Consider the following 25851-nt stretch of genomic DNA (forward strand, 5'->3'; position numbering starts at 1 on the left):
TTTACAACACAATAAAATCACAGATTTATTATTTTCTTGTTTGTAATGATCATGTTTAAAATGAAAATATTTTGAAATCAATATGCAAAACCTCAAAACACATCATTTACCAACAATGTTATGTATTCAAATTTATAATACAATATATACAGACATTTTCACCCCAGAACAGTTATTATACACTTTGTATGAATCCTTCACTTACACATCAAACTCAGATCTAATCTCTCCATTCAAACATGATAAATCTCCCTCTCATTCTTACAATCATCTTTAGACAACTATACTTAGATTTCTCACATTCTAAAAACCTGGAAACTGATGTTGGTCATCACAAGTTGCAAATACAATGTACTACCAGACACAGATGGCTATGAGCTATGAGAGTCTTGGATTTTTGAAAATGACTGAATTGGCTAGATATAGACCTTAAGTAACAGCATCATTTCGCAGCATCCAATTTCCATGATGAAGGTGCGAGTTAAACAAAAGGTCAAGGGCCTTAATGGTCACTTTAAATATTATTAATACATGTAGTTGTGTTTTGTTGTTGTAACAGGACCTGGAATTATTCATTTATACAATGCAAGGCCGTTCATACAATGCGTAAACAGCAACTGTTGATGTGCCGAAAAATAATGTTTGGGAGTGACAAACATATTTCATATATAAAGCTGGTAAGAATCAGAGGGGGAAACAATCTATACAAGTCTATTTATCTAATCTCCATTGTTCCAGTTTTTAAATGTTGATTATTATGGAATTAAAACATACACCTCTAAGCCTTATGATTTTTAAGAAAAGGTTATACATTTTTGTTCGACCTTTTTCACCTCTATCTTTTCAGGTCTTAATTTTCATATCATCAATCTGCTATCCCATGATATTCACTTCAACCAAGTTTAAATTATTTTTCACAAAACACAAAACACAATCGAACCAAGATGTTTTATATCCCTACATACTATTGTAAAATTTATCTTTGTATTAAAGATACTATGTAAACTATATTAAGTGACTTTATATTATTGAAACAGGATAATATACTTTCCATTTGAAAAATACAGGCACATTGAATTCTACTTAACGGCTTCTGCATTGCACAAAAGCATCAGTTATGAAAGACCTTTAGCAGCATGAACATAAAGTAAAATAGTAAATCCCAGAGATGAGCCAACACAGTAGATAAATTACTTCAACAAGTAATAACGATTTCTTCAGCATAGCCTTTTTTACCCGACTTCTTACACACAAAACATACATGTATTCCATTTCATCACTCTGCAAACAGCACCATGACAAATTATGCAGTGTAAGAAGCTTGCCTCCTTGATGCCTAAAAGGAACCGATTCACTTTTAGCAATATATTATTCTTGTTCCATACATTTAACAAAAAAACTCTTGAAAAACATCTATTAATTGAGCTGGTGTGACCTCTAATCAAGTTGTTGTACATTTCAATATGTTGCTTGTAAACCAATACTGCCAATAAGATGTGAACTCTATCACCTTAAACTTTCATTCATAGAAATAGATACCATGGCAGTTTACCTGTTCTTGAACTATCCAATGCATGGAAGTTTGTTAAGTTAGAACACAAACTTAAACGTAGCAGCATTGCTACTACTAAAACTGTGCAGTTACATAACCTTCTTTATCATTGAAAAAAATCCTCGCAATGGTGTTGTGAACGGTGGTTTTAACTTGTGAAACTGGTGAAAATTATTACAGTTTCACACATTCATGTTAGATGAGATGCAATGAGGTGTGGTTTGCAGTACATTATTACTACACTGGTACAATACTGTTCCAGCCAACCCCTTCAATGATATCTGGGGACCAAACAACTCCAAAACACAAATAGATACAACATAAGATAGTCACTGAAATAATAATGGTTTCAATGTACAACGGACTTCACACGTTATTTATTGGACATTTTTATGTGAATCACAGATACCATTTAAACACATACAACGCTGTTTGTTGAACAAATGAAAGAACAATAATGGATTTGTCGAGTACCACTACATCCAAAATCAGAATGCTCTTGAATGAAATATAAACTATTCAACAATGTTTAATTGATTTTTAAGACATCTTGTTATCTATTTAATTTTCCATGATTGCTTTGTCATAGCCCATGCTTTCACACATTCAATGATTCTTCATTAATGCAGATTTCTTTATTCATGTTTAAAAAAAAAGAAGGACAAGTGATCCATATGCCGAGGATGAATTTTGTACCTTCAAAATATGACACACTGATAATAAAATTAAATGTTAAATGCTATAGTAAAAAAGAACATGGTAAATTTTAAATCAAATCCTAATACTTATCCCAAAACTTGGATCATAAGAATGACTACAAAATTTCCTCATTCGGACAAGTTTAATTTATTGGTACATTGTATTGCTATTTCAACCCTATCATTTAAATGTTGGGAAATGCTGGAAATCAATATATGAAATACTGATGTTAGTTAATAACTGTAATGCGTTTATCAGATATTTAATATCATTTACACTCAAAACTTAACATCCTTCATTCTATATTTGTGTTTTGATATCTACCTTTAGAAAATTTAACATATAAGATAACAACATAATTAAAACCTGATATCCTTACAAATACGCAACCAGCTCATATCGTGTTGTCTTGTCAGGAATCACACGGCCAGTGATTTCATGTTATACTCTAGCTCACAAATTTCTTATTAAATATCAATTTAATTTTGTTTTGCATGTCTAAATGGTGTAAAAAATATGTAGGCTATATAAATCAACTAAATGTCATTTAATATCCATTGAAATCCAACATGAATGAATGTGAAATTTCATTTGAGTGAATAGTTTAACATGAGTGACACTGGAAACTAATCATAAGGTAATAACTCCAACATACACAACCATATGTATGTATTACTATTATTAAAGAGAAGTGTTAAAAAATAGTAATTAACATTGAGAAGGAAAATGGCCAACTTTGCAGTGAAAAACTATGATCACTATACTGTATGAATTAGTGGTTAATTCATTATATTCACAGAACTTACTATAACAATTATAAACCAACTTAGGAATTAATTCAGGATTTGGTTAACACCAGAAGAAATGTATGAACTTGAGTATAATATTGGTCACGCTATCTTAACGTCGTGTTCACCAGACAGTAATACACACATTACTCAAGGTCTTGTGCTTTAAAGGAATAACAGTCAAGTATATAACTAGACTGGTAGTATTCAATTCAAAGTGTTTAAAATAAAACAATCCTTATTGCAACACATAACAGTTCCTGTGGTTGGAATGATTTTGTCCCGTTAAAACCTCATTTGTCAGAAAAGAATGCTCAGATTGATGAAGACCTTTCCAGCTTATACTAAAATGGCAATCATCAGGTCAAGGATCTTCCTCTCAAGCCTAAACAGTCCAGCAATGCAGATGTCCCGTACATTAAACAACAGCTGGGTGCATACTGGTATATATGCCAGGTTCTTCAAAGTCTGATAAGCTTCAACAATTCATTAACTCAATTACTCCTGAAGACACCTTTGAACTCTTCCAATTCAAAGGTTGGAATAGTTCATTATGAGATTTCAGGGGGAAATGAGTTCAGGCCAATTTTCAAAAGGTGGTTTTTGACAACAATCCTAAAAAATATGTAATATTTTTGTGCTTTTTATTGTTAAATGATCGTTTTGAGTTCTTTTACATAGAACCTGAATTTCAATTTAAATATTTTTGAAAATATACTACAGTCATACATGCTTATGCAACCAGCGATTTTAGTGATTTCTGTTAACAGAACCTGTAGTAACAAATCACCTGTGTTAAGAGACTACTTTCTGGAATTCCCATAGGTGGTCCCTTAAGACAGGTTTGACTGCAGTTGAAATTGTGTGTAAGCTGTTGTTAAGCTACGCAGACTTTGATGAACATGGCATCCTGGTAACAGAAGGTAGGTAATGGATGGCATTGTAGTGATCCCTGAATGTTTATGTCAGTCAACTCTCACACACAACACAGCCTTCGTCAGGACTTCTCACTGTCGCTGTTCTGTTGTTCTTCAGGTGCCCGATCGTTTTCGGTCTGTCTTTGCTGCAACTGTTGCTGTTTGAGTTGTTGCAAATGCTGCAACTTTTTGAGTAATTCTGCATCGTTTTTCAGTTTTATACTCATCACTAAGTTTTTAATCTCCTGTCGTTTCTTTTTCATTCTCTCCTCGGTGAACCAGTTTTGTAAACACTTGATTGGAAATGAGTAGTCTACCAAAGGGTCCTGAAAATTAACAAAGTTGTTTTCATTAAGAGATATTTCTAAAAGAACATTGATATTTTTGTTTCAACATCTTAACACCATTTTCAATACCATTGAACAAACAGAAAAATTCCTGGATTTCGATCATCAATAAATGTTCTTTTCCAGAAATGGAATCTCATTACTAGCAAGGAAAACACTAATTTTACACTTTTAATTTAAAGGTTTTCTTGAAAAAACATTCTTTAAATAAATGGCTGCCTTGGAAACTAAATTAATATTGGTTTGAGCATTCCCAGCAAATGCCATACAGTGAGAGTGAACTTCACTTTCTGTTTCATATAATCATGGCTGAAACAAAATATCACCAGTTACCTGGAATATATGGAACAAGAAAACTTCAAGAAATAAGGCAATGGACATGCACTTCTTTCAAAAACAATTTTCTCTTTTCGATTCCAAAATACTGCTTTTTCAATGAAGTTGTTATTTTTGGGTTGATGTTGAAAACAAAAGGCCCAGAGGGCCTGTATCGCTCACCTGGATAATAAAGCAACCATGGGAAATTATTCTCATAACATACAGAAGAAGAAAGATTTAAACCTCAAATTTCCCAGAGGGTCCTCATCATTCGTTTAGGAGGGCAACACCTACCGTTTATACAAAATCAAGTCCCCTTGGTCCAAGGATGCTCCAGACCAAATTAAGATAAAATCCCTTAATCTCTACAGTAGAAGAAGGATTTTAAAGGTTTTACCTCAATTTCCCCTATTCAGCCCCACCCTTCTGCCCCCAGGGGAGCAACACCCACTGTTTATACAAAATTGAGTCCCCTTGGGCCAAGGATGATCCAGACCAAAATGTAACCCTGGTAAATACTAGCCGCAATATATCGCTCGGCTATAGAGAACTTCTCTTTAGCTCAATCGGTTGAGCGTAAGACCAGTAAGCCAGAGGTCCCGGGTTCGATCCCATGCGGAGGTAGTGATTTATATTTAATTAATCATGCTCTCTGTTACATTGGCGCCCACGTAGGGACCCGGGAAAAATACTCGGCCTTGCTCCACAAGCATCGCTGTTAACCTTGGAAAACTCGAGGACGAGTTCTTTCCTGGAAGGGGAGTATGTAACCCTGGTAAATACTAGCCGCAATATATCGCTCGGCTATAGAGAACTTCTCTTTAGCTCGATCGGTTGAGCGTTAGACTAGTAAGCCAGAGGTCCCGGGTTCGATCCCATGCGGAGGTAGTGATTTATATTTAATTAATCATGCGCTCTGTTACATTGGCGCCCACGTAGGGACCCGGGAAAAATACTCGGCCTTGCTCCACAAGCATCGCTGTTACCCCTGGAAAAACTCGAGGACGAGTTCTTTCCTGGAAGGGGGAGTATGTAACCCTGGTAAATACTAGCCGCAATATATCGCTCGGCTATAGAGAACTTCTCTTTAGCTCGATCGGTTGAGCGTTAGACTAGTAAGCCAGAGGTCCCGGGTTCGATCCCATGCGGAGGTAGTGATTTATATTTAATTAATCATGCGCTCTGTTACATTGGCGCCCAACGTGGGGACCGGGGAAAATACTCGGCCTTGCTCCACAAGCATCGCTGTTAACCTTGGAAAACTCGAGGACGAGTTCTTTCCTGGAAGGGGAGTATGTAACCCTGGTAAATACTAGCCGCAATATATCGCTCGGCTATAGAGAACTTCTCTTTAGCTCGATCGGTTGAGCGTAAGACCAGTAAGCCAGAGGTCCGGGTTCATGCGGAGGCAGTGATTTATATTTAATTAATCATGCTCTCTGTTACAAAATAAGGATAAAATCACTTAATCTCTACAGCAGAAGAAGGATTTCAAAGGTTTTTACCCCTATTGGGCCCTGCAACTCTGCCTGCAGGGGTCCAAACCCATGGTTTATACAAAATTGATTCCCCTTTACCAAAATTGGAATGAAATCCCTTTATCCCATGGTAGAAGATTGATTTTAAAGGTTTACCTCTATTTCCCCTATTCGGCCCCATCCCTTTGCCCCCATGGGGGCCACACCCACTCTTTATACAAAATTGACTCCCCTTGGCAGAAGGATATTCCAGACCAAATTCAGTAAAAATCTACTGGGCCGTTCAGGACTAGTAGCGTTTTTAAAGGAAAAGTTGACGGACGGATGACAGACATTGCGGTATGGCATAAGCTCACCATGGTCCTTCAGACCAGGTGAGCTAAAAATGTAATAAATAGAACATTTAATGGTGTCTTCAGTAATAACAAATATATTTCACGTGTGGCTATTTTTTTCACTCGTGCTGTGCACTCGTGAAAAATATAAAAATATTAGCCACGATGGTGAAACATATTTGTTGTAACTGAAGAAACCATTAAATATCCTCTATGCAACACATATCATATTTAGCATTTTTCTACACATCAGAATTTAAATATGACGAATTTTGTGTGAAATTATACATGAATACATGTTTTTGTTATTATTGGAAATTCAGAAAGTTAAAGGCCAGATATACCATCACAGCTAACTGCTTGTAGTCACAGTAAACAGTAAATAAAATTCCAGTATGACTAGGAATCAGTTTTTAATGAAAATACCTCAAAGAAGCTCTGCACGTATTGCAGCACGTAGAGGCCACAGTCACTGTAGTTGGTCTGCTGGGGGACTCGAGGTGTACAGCCTCTAATCCGCTCCTTCAGGTTAAACATGACATCTTTCTTTGTGTTCCACTCCACCTGTAGGTACCTGAAGTACAGCCAAGCAATGTTAACCTGACTACTGATATTAACCAAATTGAAAACTGACAAGTAAAAAACTGAAGCCCAATGTTTTGACACCTAGGCACAACTCTTAAGCCAATGTTTTAAAAATAATTACATCCCATTAGTAAATAGTTGACAATTTAACACCTTTTCACCATCAGTGTAGTCAATGAATACAGTGTATGTATGTTCAAATCTTAATTTTTTTCTTTCTTACCAAAATATTTGGGAGTGACATAAATTCGCAAAGTGTTATGATTAGCAAAAAATCCTTATTAAGTAAGCAACTATAATAAATACATATACAAACAAGGACAAACATGCATACACAAAACTCACTCTTTCAGAGTTGTCACAATTCTAGCTTTGTTTGGGCCAGCCAGCGAATCAAAGATCAATACACATGGCCTGTAACAAAAAAAGAAAACCAGGTTATAAGGGCATGCAACTTTGTCACTTATTAAAACCATTCCACTGAAGTGATATGAGGCATGGAATGGGAAATGATATTCAAACTTCATATACCAGGTAAATAATGTTGAAATACTACAGGAACTTTTTTTCTTATCTAAGCACCAGATCTAGACTTGTTAACAATTTTGTCGCACAACAGTAACACAATGTTTTCAGCAAACAAATTGATTTGTTAAATTTAAAATACATGTATATCAATTTGACAATACTTTATTCACTAGAAAATGAAAGCATGTCCCATTTTGATGGAAACGGAGCTAAACATAAACTTTAACCAAAGTGACTGAGCAAAACAGAAGTAAACACCAAGTTAGCAAAGTTGATCACAGTGACATACGTTTGATATTTTGGTTTTGTTCACAAGATGAAGTCATGACATATTAAGTTTGATGATGCTTCAACTTAGAATATTTGAGTAATGATGTCCCCAAACAGATGGGTGTATGCTCCCTCCACTGTTGCAGGGAATGAAAATAAATGAAGGTTTTCAAACATTTGCCAATGAGTGACAATCCTAAATTTAACAACAATGAAGGAAATATAAGTTAAATTGAAATAATATTCTGAAATTGATGATCGGTTAAAATCATAACCAATACAGTAGTTGAGGAATATTAAACACCTAGAGTAAAACTAGTTTTCTATACGTACACTCGTTGTCCACTTTCTACAAAACCTTTTTTTCCCACTGCCACCTCTTCATGATTCTGTAGCAGCCGACCCCGCAGTTCCTAAAACACCAAGAAATATACATCAGTTATTTAGGCATCAACATGCATGAAAATGCTAGAATATTTGTGCAAAATTTTCTATACTTAAGGTGTTTACACAGATGCAGATAGTTAGAAATTGAAGATATCTTTATGTAGAATTTAAGTAATTTACATTTATATATATAAATATTACAAATAAAGTTTTCTATAGACAATCATGTATAACAATTAAATTACATGATGCAGTCACATGCAATATTTAATTATTTTTCCTAAATAAAGGGCAAAGTAATATCAGCAATAGTTGCCAACCTCCAGATAAAATTCACTATCAAAAAAAAAGAAGGTCATAACTCAATAGTACAAACACTAAGACCCAATTTCAGTATGTGACTTTTTAATAATCCCATCATGTATTAAAGTTATTTTCAAAGGCGTAGGAAACCTTGGGAAAAACATAAATCATATTTAACTCAATGTTTTTTGTACAAAATGTTCTTTGTTACATTACCTTTGGGGTTGATTTTGTGGAATTTGTGTATGATGGTGTGTACACAAGTTTGTGGAGAGGCGTTGTGGTGGGTGTGGTGGCAGGTGTGGAGGAAGGTGTGTTTGTGGGTGTCGACATTGGTGTCCGAGGTGTAGATGGTGTGGGCGTCGTCTCTGTGTCCATGGGTTTCTCTTCGCTGTCCTCCACATCCTCCTACAATCATAAATCATAGCACTTATAGCAAGCAGAAAACATTATAAAATGAAAATCACTTCTACAAGAAAAATAAATTAATTAGTGAATTTAAACTTCTTACAAATTTGGTTCAACCTTTGAAGTATATGAACGTAACAGTCACCTGAGGGTGAGATCAATAGAATTCACAATTTTTGTTTGTCTAGAGCTATGGAAGCCTCATGTAATTTTCTCTCTCATTAAAATAGGTTCAGAAGTTTGTGAGAATTAGTCCAAAATAAAAAAAAAAAAATATGGACAGATGACGTGAACTGTCTCAGCTGGACTAAAAATATTGCTTCTTTATATGTTGCTCCCCCTACCTCCATAGCCTCGCCTCCATTGTCAGAGCCAGGTGTGGGCACGCTGTTAGCCATCTGCTCACTGTCTTCTGGTACTGGAGTACCTGTCTGTTCTCCAAACACTTCCTCTATTCGATGCTTCGGAACATAGAAGACACTTTCATTCATCATTAATCCTGGGTAACAGATGATAGCCAGGAACCAATGGGAACTGGAACAAACAACAGAGACATGAACAGCAAGGCACACATTGTCAAGGCCAAAGACTCCAACAGTGAAGTGTACAAATGTGTTCTATTTATATAGACTTCTGTTATTGAGCACTGGCCCTAAATGCATAAAACTTTTATTACAACAGAAATGTATTTCCCTAATATTCTTATTATCTGACAATTGTGCTATAAAATGATATTTCAATGTTCAAGGACATTAAAATCCCAAACTTTGGTTTGATTTTGACCATGAAAGCTTTTTTTTTTAAATTGATTCAGTGGTTTTGGAGAACATAAACATGTAACCAGATAAAGGATACACAAAAGGCGGTCCCAATAGGTTACCCGAGACTTTGATTCAAGTGTCAGACCTAATTATGACAATAAAAGAAAACGTAATACATCAATATTTTACCTGTAACATTAATTACCTACTAGTTTTACCTATTAATATTTTTAAATATGTACAATGTTGAAATTTGTAATTATTGTGAGACAACTTACTGTTCATTGATGGGAATAATGATAAAATCTTTCTCAAACAGATCCACATGCTTTGTCCACTTCTTCACTGCTGCGTGCCTCCTCTCAGCAGGACTGAAATAATGGTGCAAAATAAGGATAAAAATTATAATATTGCATATACATTTTAATTTTAGAGGACTGCTAATGTCACCTAAAGGAACAGACAATGCTAGTATAATGATACGAAGTCGAATGTACAAATTACTGTACTTATTGGGAGATTAATGTAAGTATGTGCTCACCTTGAAGTAGACTAAAAGTGTTCAATGATATTGCACCAATACTGAAGGTCAAGTAAAATCTAAATACAGGTTGACAAATACTAACTGAACAAATTAGCAATGAAGAGTGATAAAAATATGACAGAAAACAAATTTAAGGAATCAAACTTAGAAAAAGCTTTGCCTATATTTCACATTTGAATGATATAACTATAAAGTGACATAATTCTATAATGGTTGCAGTGTGAAAATACTTACGTGAGAGCCGAGTCTGCCACCCGGCCCTGCCGTTGAGTCAGTCGTTTAAAGAAAAATGAACTGAAAATATGTGTCCTTTTTCTCACCTCTTCACTCAGTACCTCCAGGTAGAGAAATCTGTTTACAACAAGTGATAAATACAGAACAATTGTGGAGGTCATATAAAAAGTACCTCGTGGTGTTATCCCACACTAATACATTTATTATTGCTGATGTAACCCTGAATAGCCCTAAATACTCTATATTTACATAAAACAGATCATTTGATCCAAATTGCTTTCTTTACAAAACTCAAACACACGAATAACTTTTTTCGAAGCCCAAAAATTGGAGTTTAACAATTTTCTGTTGATGCAATATAAATTTGCTGAAGGAAATATCACTGGAGAAAAGTTTGAACATTCCATGACAACTTCAGACTTCATTTATGCAATGGGCATGGAAAGAAAAATTCAGCCAAATTGAATGGTGTGTTTATTTATATACTATACTCTGCGCGATTGGCAATATAAGAGGACCAATTATTTGATCTCCTATGGTGTAATATCCACAGAGAATCTCTATACTTACCTGAGATAGAAATCAATGATGACATCGTTGAGGAACTCGCCTTCATTCAAACAATACAGGTCTTCATTTGTGACTGCTATACCCCCCGGGGTTGGAGGAGGTGGGTAGGTTATCAGCCTGCAAAATCAGCATAGAAGGAAATTCATTTACATATACTAGCCTTCAAGTTTATTAACAGTATAGTACACAATTTTCTCATTTTGTTTTCTTCAAAATCTTTTAAATCAACAGACAGTTTTCCATTTTATCTAAAATTATATATTTAACTAGAAAATGTCTGTAAGACATGAATGCCCCCGTCACCATGTGAAATTAGTTTCAGTGTTTGATGTTTGACGTGACGCGACAGGAGTGGTGGGGACATACATTTTTTTAAAGCAAAAAAGAATGAAATATAAATGACATCTACAAAAACAACTGTGTGATCTCTGTTGCAAGTTCGAATTTTGTGAATTTGGGTACAGTTCAGCCTGGTTTATATTTAAATCTCTCACAAACTGTAATACAGTATAACCTGTCTAAACCGGCCCCTGTCTAATCCAGATCCCTGTCTAAACCGGCTGTGATTTTTGTGGTCCCTGCATATTACCTATATAATCATAGTGGTTAAACCCTGTATAAACCAGACTCTGTCTGTTCTGAAAACCAGCGTTGTTTCACAAAAGTTGGCATAGTAATCCATGTAAAAACAACCTGTTAATTCCGGTCCTGAAATTTCTTTCTGCCGGCTACATTCTAAAGCAAACACATTCTAAACAAATTAGCACTATCCAATGTTGGGTCGAGTCAGGGTCGACTGCGAGCACCCAAGGGGTGATTGTTATAACTTACGAAACTACAGCCACTCGTCCTTGGTATCATCTGTGCGTTCAAGGCATGACACACGTCAATATAGATCATGCGAGTGGAATTGAAGAGAGCATAGAAACTGAGGAGACTTATTCAGGAGACTGGGAACCTACACTTGTTCATGTTTTCTTAGATGAAAAGGAGAACGAGGAGATGAACGATGACAACGACACGGACAGGAGATGACACGATAACCCCAGCCCCTGATTAATTCACTGTAGATTACTTCTTAGACAAACCGCTGCTAAATTGATCTCCCTTCATTTGTATCATAAACTGTATATTTTGTTAATAATTAAACTTTGCAATGATTTATTTCTCTGTTGTTTAAGTTGACACACTTGTATTCAGATCGTATGCAAAACACTACATTTTTGCAACCCTGTATAAACTAGACACCTGTGTAAAACAGCCAAATAGTTTGGTCCTGGTGACATTCGGTTTAGACAGGTTATACTGTACTTTCCATTTCACAATTTTTGAAACAAATTCTGTCAGTATCTTTCCTTAGTTATTTCTATTGCCAAAACAGATTGAAAATGAAATTGGATGATTGTTATATTGCCTCACTTTTCTATTGGTCCAGAAAACATAATGCGAGGAGGGGAAGGTGATCGCTCCCGGGGGCCGAGACTGGTGTCCATGTCAGAGTTGTCTGGTCCACAGCTCATGTCATTGGATTTCATTGTGGTACTGTCAACATTTGGTAGTGTGGGTTCATCAATACTAGAAGTTGGCATCCTCTTACACAAGAATGATGTGCTTAAGAGAAGTTGCTGAGATTCTGTGTGACTCAACATCTCAATGAAATTCTGATCTTTGCTGTCAATGCTTTGATGATAACTCTCCAGCACTTTTAATGTGTTTTTCTGTTCTTGCATCGAAACTGACTGTAGAAGTAGCACTATGTACTGGTATTTCAGGTCTGAAAGATAAAATCAACACAATGTAATGAATTCATGTTTCAAACAATTATTAAATGAATCCATTCATTGAAGGCATTTGCTGTTTACACGAACAGACAGGAAAACAACCTTCCAAAGTGTCCTTCAGACTATATTGAAAGTACAGAAAGACCGTTTTTTATCGAGGGATAATATAGATTACTTAGCAATTTCACAATGAAACAGCTTTCCTTTTTAAAGTTCAACAGTAAACTGAAAGCTAAATGATATCCCTTGCTCCAATGAAAACTAAATAGCAGTGTATTCAACTATATAAATGTCATCAAAACTATCCCAGGAGTCACCAATAAAACATTGCAAGATACTTAAATAGGTCCAACAGTCGTGAACAGAACTCAGGGGCACAAATATATCAATCAGATCATTTATTTCCTAATAATCATTCCCCACAAACCCACATAGTTGGCTTATAAAACTGCAGCCAATACTGTCACAATCAGATGCAACAACTGCTATCTTGAATCCTGAAACTTTTAAATAGCTCATTCAGCGTAAAATATATCTCCTATGCATCACTTTCACAAATCAGTGTGGCAATCTTGATTTCTGAAATCAAAGATTCATCATTTCAAGTCTAGTACATGCTTTATATACTTTCAACTTTCATTGTAATTGATTAGATAGTTCCATTGTAATTGGTTAGATAGTTCCATTGTAATTGGTTAGATAGTTCCAAAGAAGTTATCTGGACAGGGGTGTCATTTCAGGGCTTAAAATGGAGTCTTAGTTAGACAGACAGATGGGCAAGACGATTTCAGTATACTTCTGCTCTAACTTTGTTGCAGGGATATAATAAACTCATGTGCTAACAAAATGTTTTACTTCTCTTTTATCATCTCCTGCGTCTTTCTAATCTTACATTCATTCTGAATGCCTGCGCATATTTCAGTGACAAACTCTAGAGATAATCCCAAATATCACAAAGCAAATTTGAATTTCAATGGCAGAGATGAAAAACATCAAAATAGATAAAAGTGATAATCACAAATGTGCTGACTTGACTTGCCTTTGTCAACAGGATTAAAATAAGGCTCAGTAGAATTTGGCGGAGGGGTTGTGTTGGTCATGTCAAGCTGTTCTCTCAGTTTGGCTCCAAAGTCTACCGTTGTATGAATAAATATAACCGGTGTTGATTTCTTCAGGTGTAACAAGCACTGGTCCATGTCTGAAGGGGCTATGTTGAATTTATGAGTATTTTCTTCACCTGTACAAATTACAAATAATTTATTTCATAAGTTATGAACAAATGAAAACTGCAAAATAATTACTGTTCAAATATCATGAAGAATCCTATTTTTTGTCTATGCTTCATACAAATGATTTCAAAAGAAGTCATAGATTGAGTCTATAAATTTTCATTTTTAACTAAAATATAACTAGCTTTAGCAAAACATCTTGTCAAAAATGTCACAACTTATTCAAATGGGTGAACCATGTTCACTTGCATATGAACTTGCGCCATTATGAATTTCATATGACCTGTCAATGCTACTACCATTTCAAATGTTAAATGACATACAGCTCTGGCTGTGACTTACACTCCATGAATATTTGCACACCGTCGTCCGAGATCAGGATAGGCTCTATTGGTGTGCCCTTCAGTGACCCCACTTTGACACTACGGGCATTGAGTGTGAGACTCACTGATGACGATGACTGGAGGACATTGGCCTTTGGCGAGTCTAATTTGGGCGTCGGTTCTGGTGAAGGTGTGTCAGACGTGGTTCTGGCATTAATTTTTGCCAATAAATTCCCTTCCTTCAAAAGAAATATTTATGAAATGTTCAACATTCCTATATTCCATCTTTGCATATTGCAGAGTTATCTTCTCTTGGGAGCAGGGATTGATTGTTACGTCATTGGTCTGTGTGAGAAAATTACGTCGTTTTCTCAAAAATTGATGACGTTTCTCTCACAAACAAGTGACATAACAATCAATACCTGCTCCCAAGAGAAAATAACTCTGCAATACGCAAAGACGGAATATGAACATGTTAAAAATATATTCAATCAATGCAATAATTTCATCTATTGATTGACAGACAAAAATATATTGGTGACAATAAAAAGTCAAACAACGGAAATAGTAAAGAGACAAAATCAATTAAACCAGCACTAGCTTATAGTAACTACACTTCTGATATATTTATCAGAAACTCAGCTATTAAATTGTTAAACATACAAATTGTATGAAAACATAATCCAAAACCCAAAACCATCAATTTTACCTTGTCTTCCATCTTGCCAATTCTGCTGTTCTTAAATGTTGGGGAACCCCCAGAAGGAATGATTGACACAAGTTTTGACAGTTCATCATTTTCCTCGTTCATTTCGGAGACAGTTTTTGAACGGTTTTTAATCTGATTATTAGGTAAAGCACTCGAAGAGCCATTTTTAGATGGAGTCTGAACACATGATGAAGAAAGATTTTCTAGATTTGCTATTTGGGTGGCAGTATCCTCTTCTTCATCTGATGATACAATCACAGTAACTGGAAAAAAAGTTCAGGAAATAACACCAACCACGAATCAAATAAAACTAGGTTGCAAAATTAATGAAATTTCAGAAATAAATAGTTCCCTCTTTTTTTTTTTTTTTAGTAAATTGTTTCTTTTATTACTTGGAAAATATTAATGGACAGTGAAATTACTTTTACATCAAAAGAAAAGGCAAATTATTTTGATGAATATTCAAAGTGCAAAAGAAATAAACAAGAAGAGGCACCCAGACAACTTCCTTTGTATTTTGATGAATACATGTAGTTAAGAATGTATATCTTCAAATATACTTCTATGACACAAGAGATATTCCTCCCTACAAGGTCCTTTCCTGGTACTCACCTGGTTCTACATATTTTTTACTGGGTGTGATACGGATCATGTTGTAGGATCGCCCCTGTGTGTTGATCCTCCGTCCTCTCTGGGTCACACTTCGTACACTAAGCACAGAACTTTTGTATGGCTGAGATTGTCCTTGAATTTTTTGGCCATAAAAGGACTCTTTAGTCACAACATTTTGATTTTGTTCATTCTTTGATTCATTATCATCAATCTTTTGACGCTTCACTGGTTCTTTTTTCACATTAACAGGGAATTTTCTATAGCACCGTTCACATGAGTTTGTATTGCCACTAGTGTATCCACAAAATTTACAGTGAACCACATATTCTCCATCATCCTGGGAAAGAAAACATCTAAATTAATTAACTGATTAAAAACATTTTTTTTATAAAGATATTTCAAATTAATTTCAATAATATATCTATTCCCATCAAATAAACCTTTTTAATTCTAAATCATATACATACAGGCACCAATTAAGTGATTATCAAGGATCAGTTATAAGTAAAAAGGTAAAATTAATAATATTTTCTGTCTCTTATTGATATCATCAGTATGTATACTACATTTTAAATCCTCCAGGTACAGGCCAGAATTTGCCATTTTGTTTACCCCCACCAGATTTCAAAGTCCCCTATCCTTTTTTCTAGAAAATTTCTTGACTTCAAAGTCCCCTTCCTATATTTTTTTTTTATAATTCCTTTATTTCAAGGAATTAATAACAAAACATTTGTTCACCTCATTCTGTCGTTTCACACAAGATGATTCTTCTGTCCTAGTGTCCCCTTGACTAGATTCTTCTACAATACAATAAAGCATGAATGATTGGAATAAGATGATACAATGTACCACAGTAAAATGATTTGGATATACCCTTCACATTGATTATTGTATGTTTCTCTTTAATATTTTCTTAAAGATCTAAGTGAAGGTGTCCTGACTTTTTCTGAAGAAAATATCTAAAACGTAGCCAGGTACTTAAATAAATTTATACTTGTAAAGTATTCATATAATTAAAAATCATATCATACAATTTTTAAATCATTTTATATTAAGGTTATGTATGCCTGTGATATCATGCAAGTGTTTTCATATTTACACATGATGATGAATTCTGGTGTCTAGATTGTTACACATGATATACGTTGAATAGAAATGTGCCATCGCCTTGTTGAATTTGTGGAACCGTCATATCATTAAAGTAACACTGCAATGAAAATGACCCTACATCTGCACCTAGCAATTACCCAACATATTGTAACAGTACTTAATAATTAGCCTTCATCAGATCACTTAATACAAATTAATTTGTAGATTTAATGCCACAGTACAAAATATCTGTGATTTGTTTAAAGTTTTTTAGAATTTGGAGCTTTCCTGATAGCTCGACTTACCTTGAGCAGAGCTTTCTGCATCAAACTCTTTTCTTGTTCCCAATGACGGTCTATGTAGTGGATGAATTGCCGGTCTAATAAAACACAAGCAAGATTCCTTGAAACATATTATCACAAAACAAAGAATGCTAAGAGCTCCTTTTATCATCATACTTCATTTATCACTTACCTATTTTTAATACGATAAAAGGATGGGAGTATATCAGGAAAGACATTATTAAGATTACTTCCTAAATATGAATTCTGTCCAAACTTGCAGCTTGGTTTGTTACTATTAATCTCTTTGTCACCCATTTCTTTGTAACCATAACAGGGAGATTACACCAGCACTAAGGTCAGGCATATCTCAATGGGAAATATCAATAGTTGATATATATCATACAAGTGATGCCATGTTTTGAACATAAATAGTGTTAACCAAGAATCTTTATTATGTGATTTTCATACATACCTGCCAAGATATTTCTCTGAAGGATTGTCTGCATGAAGAAATGTACGACCATTTGGTAATATCAGCTCTGCGTTCTTACTGCAATAAATAAATAAAGAATTATATATCATCCCCGCACACAACTGAAATTATGAAATGGTTATTTGTTATCTTTTTTTTTTATCATAATAATCCCTTGCTTTATCATAGATATATCACAGAATGCTAATATATTTCTTCAAAAAAGTTTGCACTGACATGCTTTTATATTATTAAACATTACAAGATAAGATTTAACACTTAATACAATTTTGTAACAAGATACCGCAAATGATACAAATTCAATCATATGCTAAAGAGATTACAAAGATTTTATATGAAGACTTATGGTAAACTTCACTTAAATTGTCAGTCTGAAACACAAACTATTTCAAGGTGTTCTAAAACAATACCAATACATGAAGTTTGAACAAAATCTTTTCAAAAATGGAGTCTTTAGAGTGATGATAAAAGATTTTCTTTAAACAGTAACATTATCAGACAGTGACCTTGACATCCTGAACCACCCTACCATTAAGGTTTACTTATACGTTATGTACCAGTATATAAAGGATGCTCAAGATCAAATTGGGATGAAATCTTTTCAGCTCTATGGTAGAAGAAGGATTTTAAAGGTTTTACCTCTATATCCCATACGCTGCCCCGCCCCTCTGCCCCCAGGGGGCCACTCTAACTGTTCATTCAAAATTGAGTCCCCTTGGCCCAATGATGCTCCAGACTAATTTAGGATAAAATCTCTTAAGGACTTTCCACCCTTTGTAATACACAGGTTTTTCTTGTTGTATTTCCGTGTCGTTATTTCCGTATCGGGCATTTATTTCTTTTTTGGTATAGTAAATAAAATAAGTGTCATTGCATAAATTCTACCCTCTGCAAAAAGTTCCGATTTTTTTTAAGGTAGACAACTCTCATCAGGATCAAAATTATTGTAAAAAGTAAAATAAATGAATTATAAAGACTTTGTGTGTATTTGGTTCAATTTTTCACTCTTTTTGTATGAAACTATGTGTCCTGTCTTTCATCAGATTGTATTTTGTAACTTTTTTCCATACAATTTCAATAAAAAAGGCATTTTGAAACACTTTGTAGATATTTTATGATAAATAAAATATTAGTAGGGTTAATTAGCAATGTTTCTTTTCATTATTTTATTGTTGTCATAGTTTTGAATAATGCCACATGCTCAAAAAATGTGGAAGTGTTGAATTTGACAAAAAATCAATTTTTCAGTATTTTTTACAAATCCCCAGTTTATCGGAATGCTTAAAATTCATAAAATCATCTCTACATAGTGACATAACCATTATGTGAAACTTTCATTGAAATCTGCTGGTTAATTGCGAAAGGGTGGAGCCTCATTAATCCCTACAGTAGAAGAAGGATTTTAAAGGTTTTACCTCTATTTTCCCTATTCGGCTCCGCCCTTCTGCCCCCAGGGGGGCCACACCCGCCGTTTATACAAAATTGTGTCCCTTTGACCCAAGGATGCTCCAGATTAAATAAGGAGAAAACCCCTTAATCCCTACGGTAGAAAAAGGATTTTAAAGGTTTTACCTCTATTTCCATTATTTGGCGCCACCCCTCTGCCCCCAGGGGGGCCACACCCACCGTTTATACAAAATTGAGTCCCCTTGGCCTAAGGATGCTCCAGACCAAATTAAGTCAAAATATACATGGCCGTTCAAGACTAGTAGCGTTTTAAAGGAAAAGTTGAAGGCCGGACGACGGACGCTGCGGTATGGCATAAGCTCACCATGGTCCTTCGGACCAGGTGAGCTAAAAATGGAACACAAATTTCCCTCAGCAAGATTTTGAGAGGATAATGATGAAGATAGGTTTATTAAACTCCATTGACTTTAGCTAATATTCCCAAGTGATCATCACTTATATCAATTCATATATTTTCCCCGTACCTTGGCCTGCCCACTTTCCTTTTAGCCACCATATTGAGACCAGTTGCATTTCCCTTCAGCACCTTCTCTCCATTGCCATCTCCAGCTCCACCCCCACTAAGATGGCTGGATTCACTGGTCTCTATAAACAGGCAAATTCAAAATTCATGTATTGTACAAAAATAAATATCATTATCAGGGTTGTCAAGTTTAAAGACAGTGTTCAATGTGACGAAATAGCTAGGTATGACAGCACATGTGTAATAGAATGCTAGGTATGACAGAACATGTGTAATAGAATGCTAGGTATGACAGCACATGTGTAATAGAATGCTAGGTATGACAGCACATGTGTTATAGAATGCTAGGTATGACAGCACATGTGTAATAGAATGCTAGTTATGACAGCACATGTGTAATAGAATGCTAGGTATGACAGCACATGTGTAATAGAATGGGCGTCTGAATGATGATATTATTTGGAGACACTGCTCTGAACGTATGCCATGAGCATGCAGGTGAAGTTTTGCATGACAATGGAATAAGAACTGAAGTCTGTTGAACATTGATGAAAAAAGTCTTTTCATCAGAGAAAGTGGAAACACAATTTCTTACAAGATGTGGTGTATGTGAAGATGCTTGTTAAGTTTCATGACATTTGAAATAATATGAACAAAGTCTGGGGGCCTATGACATCCTTAAGAACAGTTATGAAGAAAATGCATTCAGGGTTTTTTCCAGGTGTTTATAGGGTTCGGTACAGGTACCCATTTCCAATTGGAAAATGACTCTGTATTTTTCCAATTTCAGTCTTTATTTTCCCCAATTGGATTAAAAGGAATGTTTATACAAGTTTCCAGTCATTATATTTTCAAAGTGTTACCGTCCATGAAGAAGCATTCAAAACCCATAAAAAAAAAATGAAATTGAATATAAAACAAAAACACTGAAAACTGATGTGTTTATTTATTGCTATACATTTTACTGTAAAAAAACAGCTAGAGGAAACCTTTTTGCACACATTGAAGGTTTTATTTTTTCAAAACTTACGATATTTTCCCAGACCTGTACATGTGGGGACACTTTCCAATTTTTGTCAAATGCGGATGATATTATTCCAAAACCTGCTCAGGGGCCTTTTCCCAAAACAGCTGGCAAAAACCCTGGCATTATTACAGACACTAAACTTTTGAATGAAGTCTTGATGTTCCATTTAAGGGAATTAATATCTGACCACAGAAACTTAAATATTATGTATATAAATCCAACTTCCAAGAGGTTATATGTAAACATAACCAACTTTAAGATGCCTTATAGCTAGCTTAAGCTTACATACATAAACTTATATGACTTTGATACATTTTGTGTGTAACTGGATACTTCTGATCACACTTACCTTCTATAAATATTGAGCCATCCCATAACATGCTCTTTTGGACTCCATTGCCATGATCTATGATGTATTTTTGACCTGCTTTTAAATTGTTAGTGATTTCAGCGGTCAGAAGATCGGGAGGAATACCGCTGCCCGAATAACTGGTACCACTGAACTTTGACGAGTCCTGTGTATCTGAAGCAACACTGTTTTCACTGCTGACCACTATCTGATTTTGTTGGGAATCATCAGCACAAACAGCATTACTATTCATAGCAGGTAGTGCAGTAGAAGTAGCCATTGTGGGAACTTTCATTCCTAACTGTTGCCCAGAATTTGACACCACTTGTTTCAAAGTCTGACCGTTAGCCTGGTATTTTTCAGGACTGTATCCCTGTATGCCAGGCAGAAATGGGATTTTGACAATCTTTGAAATACTTACAGGATTGGTTCTCTGACCACCAAGTGATGTATCCTTTATTGGACTTTTACTGCTAGACGTAACCGTGTATACTGGGCTGCCTGTTGACAGACCCTCCACTCTGATGATCTTTTTGTCTGAGGATGATAGAAGAGCAGATCTCAGAGCGAAATTAGACTTGCTGGCATCATTAACAAATGTTCCTGGGTTATGTACAACCGTGTAAGTAGCACTTGTATTAGGTGTACTCGGAGTTATGCAGCTAGTATGGCCTTTGCTGGTATTCACACTTGGAGTCACTGCAGATTCTGTTACTTTGTGAATAGCATAGTCATGATCCAACATTGGTATAGAATCTCCATCTGAATCATTGGCTTCTCCATCTGTTTGATGAGGTCCTGGGTTGGAGTTCAGTAAGGATGTGACAACAGTGTTGGTCCCACTTGAGGAGAATGGTGTACAGGAAGTCCCTGTACCAGCAGCAGAAGACTGTTTGATCTTTGGAATGTTATAACTAGCAAAGGAACCAGCAGTGGGACCACCTTTACTTTGTAAGAGAAAGTTTGATGGTCTGTGAACAGGCTGAACCTGTGGAACAATGACCTTATATGTGCCTTGTTGAGTACCACTGATCAAAGTTTTCCCCCTACCTCGACCTCTACTACTACCCCTTCCTCGACCCCTTCCCCTGCCCCTTCCTCCTCTACCTCTTGCACTAGTCTCTGCCTGAACTATTCCCTGACCTGCTCCAATGTTGGAGTTTGGGGTACCTGCAAGGCGTACAATATCATGTAACAAACTTTTAGATTGATCTGTTTTCTGATTGACTCTGTAGACTGTGTTGGTGTTTGGAGTGGAGTGTATCTGTGATCCTCCAGAATTAGACACAATTACAATTTGATTTTGACTTGGTGAGTAGTAGGCCTGGTGTGTACTTTCCCCTGAACCAAAGTTTATACTGGTAGTCCCAGGTGTGGTGTGTACTGTAGACTGCTCTACCACTGGGGAGTCGGATACAGCAGGCTCAGTGTATACTTCAACATTTCTGGAAAAGAAATCGAAGCATTACTTACAATAATTAAAACTTGAAAATTTGATTGCAAGTGAAATATCAAACAGCCTGCAAACACCCAACTGTTACTGTGTACCACCAGGTAGCCTAGGTGCTATCTATCAATTCATTAAGGGTTTTATAACATGCTTTATATTTACTGCATCAGTATTTATTTCATCTTAATAAAATATACAGACATTTTAGTGTATTCTGTGATTTTGGGACCCAGATTTTTGCATCCCGAACTGTTGTTTATATCTTTTTGTATGGCTTGCTTATTCTTTGAGAATCTACTAAAATAGGAATCATTTTGAATAGTTTCTTTTTGTCTTCTCAAGTAATCCAACAAAAAGGCAGAGAATCAGTGATACAATAGCAGAAATACTCCTTTAATTTTTCTTGAATTTTCTCATTATCATTTTAATTTGTTCTGAAATGGAAAAAGTTCGTAAACAATTAAATTTGATATGGTCAATGCTCATTGATCCCAACAAACCGGTTCATCCATTTCCAAATATAATATTTCAGGGATAGAGCCTGATATAGACCAGCAAATGTTACTGTAGGCCTTGGAAGTCTGTGCGAAAGTTCTCAAGAAAGCAAAATCAAATCACTAGGTCCTTACCTATTTCATAAACGAACAACTCTGTATGATACATCAATACATTGGTTAATCTCTAAACTTTGCAGTTGTATTCAAAACAAATGTTCATCATAATCAAATAGACATGACAGGGTGTTGATCAGGAAAGTTAAGTTTACTATTGCATCGAGTCATTCTGTACGAAGTTTTACTAAGTGTTCCATTCAATGCCTTATTGTCAGGTGAAATCTAATTGGTCAAATAACATATGAAGCAAATTTACATCATGTTGTTGAGAAACAGGAATATTAGACATGTGATGATAACTAGGAGTGATTCCTACTTACGCAGTTGATGTATCGGAGTCGACCGTTACAGGGGTAGTCTGGATTGTCTGTCCAGTGTACTGGTTGACAGTTGGGTCAAACTGCTCTATTTGTTCTGTAACCACGTTTCCTGGCTTGGATGTTGGCCAAAAATTGATGTCAATCACTTCCTGTGTAGTTTCCGAGGATAGGCTATTACTGAACATATTAGCATTACTCCATCCTTGGTCTGGCTTTTGCTCCTCATTTGCAAGTGCTGTGACAACAAATTTTAACTTTACATATATAATATTCTTCAAACACATGCAATTCAAGTTAAATTTCATAATACTAAACTGTTTAAAACAATTAAATGTCTATAATATCAGGGTTTTTTTACTTAAATTTTGCAAGTACCGTAATCTCTTGGACCATACTTGTCCAGATTGCAATCACATTTGCTTATTTGATTTTTTTTACCAGCTCATTAAACATTTCTTCTTGTAAGATAATTAGGGAAGAGTTTAACAGCTTATGGTTATTACAAATCATATTTATTATTGTTGGTTCATTTTTTTTTAAAATTAAATGCTATACTATTCTTTATCAAATTGTTACCGTGTCACGAAAGTAGAAGACCCAAGTGGAAAGAAACCTAACTGTTTTCTGGGTTATCCTGGTTCTAAGGACAAATGTGACAATTTTTAGATAGAGACATTTTTTTATTTCGTTTACCAGTGTCAATATTTAGTATCAATGTAGAGAAACATGACTGGGTCGATCGTCGGCGACCAAATATCTCAATTGGTAGAGCATCCGTCTAGAGTTCAGAAGGTCCCGGGTTAGAACCCAGGTCTCGCCGTTCATGTTTCTTTTCCTGTTACAGTGGTGACTGTGACAAACCCTTGTTTTAAGCATTTGGTGTATGCTTGGCAAGGGGATACCTAAACCTGGGTTGTAAATAGTGTTGTCTTCAGGGGCGAAGACTTAGAAAAAGGAGGGAGGAATGTAGTGGAACTGGACTGGGTACTGGGTCGTTCTTCGGCGACAAGATAGCTCAATTGGTAGAGCACCCGTCTCAAAAGTTTGTAAGGTCACTGGTTCAAACCCAGTCTAGCTAGTGCTACAGATAGCTTGCGTGAATGAGTATTCACGAATTAGGCAAAAGAAAAAATGAACTTGCTTAATTAACGCAAGCAAAATCCGGAACATTGCATTAGTTTCTGGGTCCAATTTAGCAGATTATAATAGGCATACAGTGAGTCACTGAAACGCTTGCATAGAATGCAAATCAATGCCTCCTGTTTCAAACGCTATCATGAACGAAAATATTTCAGACAATTGAATCATAGCATGTTCAAAACAACAATCGCTATTTAAAATGGGGTTCGCAAGACGTTCTGATCCTCCTGAACCTAGTATAGCAGATTTCTTGAAAGAGACAACACAGAAATCTGAATTTGAGTCATTTTTAACAATATAAGTGTAACACATACAAATTATTCAACTTCTTTCAACTTCTTTCAACATTTTCTGGTAACGTTGCTTTTTCAGTACTTCATGGTTCAAAAGTCAATTTTTCACCCCTTCACTTTGGAGAGGTAGGGATAAAAAAACATGTTCAAAAGTTATCTGGAGCACTGCATGCTAGCCATGCTTTTTTCTTCTCATGCTACATCAATAAGCAATACATAACAATCAAATTGTGATACTTTATATAATATGTGATAGTACTTCATTATATTAACTAGATGCAATCTTTCTGAACTCAAATATTTTGTATTTATTGGCTTTTTTAAGCAAATATATCTTACAACTTATTACATGTTGCGATAGATAGGTTGTTATAACTAATTGTACCTTTTTGAATGTTATTGAATTAGGTCAATTTCCTTAATCAAAACACTAGTACTTGACACCACTTTTTTGTGCAAAAATGTCCACTATTGATTTCCAATAAGCCTAAAAAAAGCTTCAAGTCCGCGCAGAGGCTTGGTGATGTTTCTTCTCTTTACCAATATTATATTTGGGCCTTAAAATATGAATATTTCCACAAATTATTGCCAAATGCAAAATGTTTATGTGTTTACATTCCATAAGCCAAAGGCATTTTCAAGAATGGGATTCTGTCCATGTACAGAATACATTCCCTCAAACGAGGGGCAGTTCCTACATTATGTCATAGAAAATGCAGAACATATAAGCTCATTAATGATGGCATATCCTTACACCAAAGAAGAAAAAAGGATCACCATCCTGTTCAATGTGAAATTAAACGATCTCATGTTGTAAATTATGACGCAAGACATCTAGATCTAATAGTTAGAAACAAGACCTTTTGTACTTAGATTCCTGAAAATAAATATCGCTTTGCAATCATAAAACTAATGATACAGCAACATTCCGAGATTTCTCCAACATTTGCGGCCATTGGATGGGACAGGTTTCATTCCTGGGCAAAACACATGTGGAACGTGAACTCGTCTTCGACAAATCCAGTATTAGGCTGACATACTTATTTATAGCTCATGTATTACATTATTTATTCGACTTTTCGTCTAACTACTTACCAGAGAATAGTGACATTATTTTCAATGCTTAATTCAAGAAAAGCTGACGAACGCATAGTCAACAAGGACCTATCAAGCACCATTTTCTG

The 25851-nt window shown here is 35.4% G+C and overlaps 1 protein-coding gene across 1 annotated transcript; it reads right to left on the reverse strand.

The window, feature by feature from the left end:
• Positions 1-25851, reverse strand: LOC110451531 (sentrin-specific protease 6-like). Its single transcript, XM_021499604.1, has 21 exons — positions 25763-25851; positions 23235-23469; positions 20851-22295; positions 19476-19596; positions 17524-17601; positions 17073-17146; positions 16417-16478; positions 15679-16015; positions 15067-15329; positions 14377-14596; positions 13845-14042; positions 12444-12798; positions 11025-11141; positions 10455-10571; positions 9955-10047; positions 9260-9449; positions 8724-8915; positions 8151-8230; positions 7365-7433; positions 6861-7008; positions 1-4282 (listed from the first exon to the last, which is right to left on the reverse strand). The coding sequence occupies exons 1-21, from the start codon at positions 25776-25778 to the stop codon at positions 4037-4039; spliced, it is 4656 nt and encodes a 1551-aa protein (XP_021355279.1). The 5' UTR covers positions 25779-25851; the 3' UTR covers positions 1-4036.

This window comes from Mizuhopecten yessoensis, unplaced genomic scaffold (genome assembly GCF_002113885.1).
Source record: "Mizuhopecten yessoensis strain PY_sf001 unplaced genomic scaffold, ASM211388v2 scaffold6135_1, whole genome shotgun sequence".
Taxonomy (NCBI): domain Eukaryota; kingdom Metazoa; phylum Mollusca; class Bivalvia; order Pectinida; family Pectinidae; genus Mizuhopecten; species Mizuhopecten yessoensis.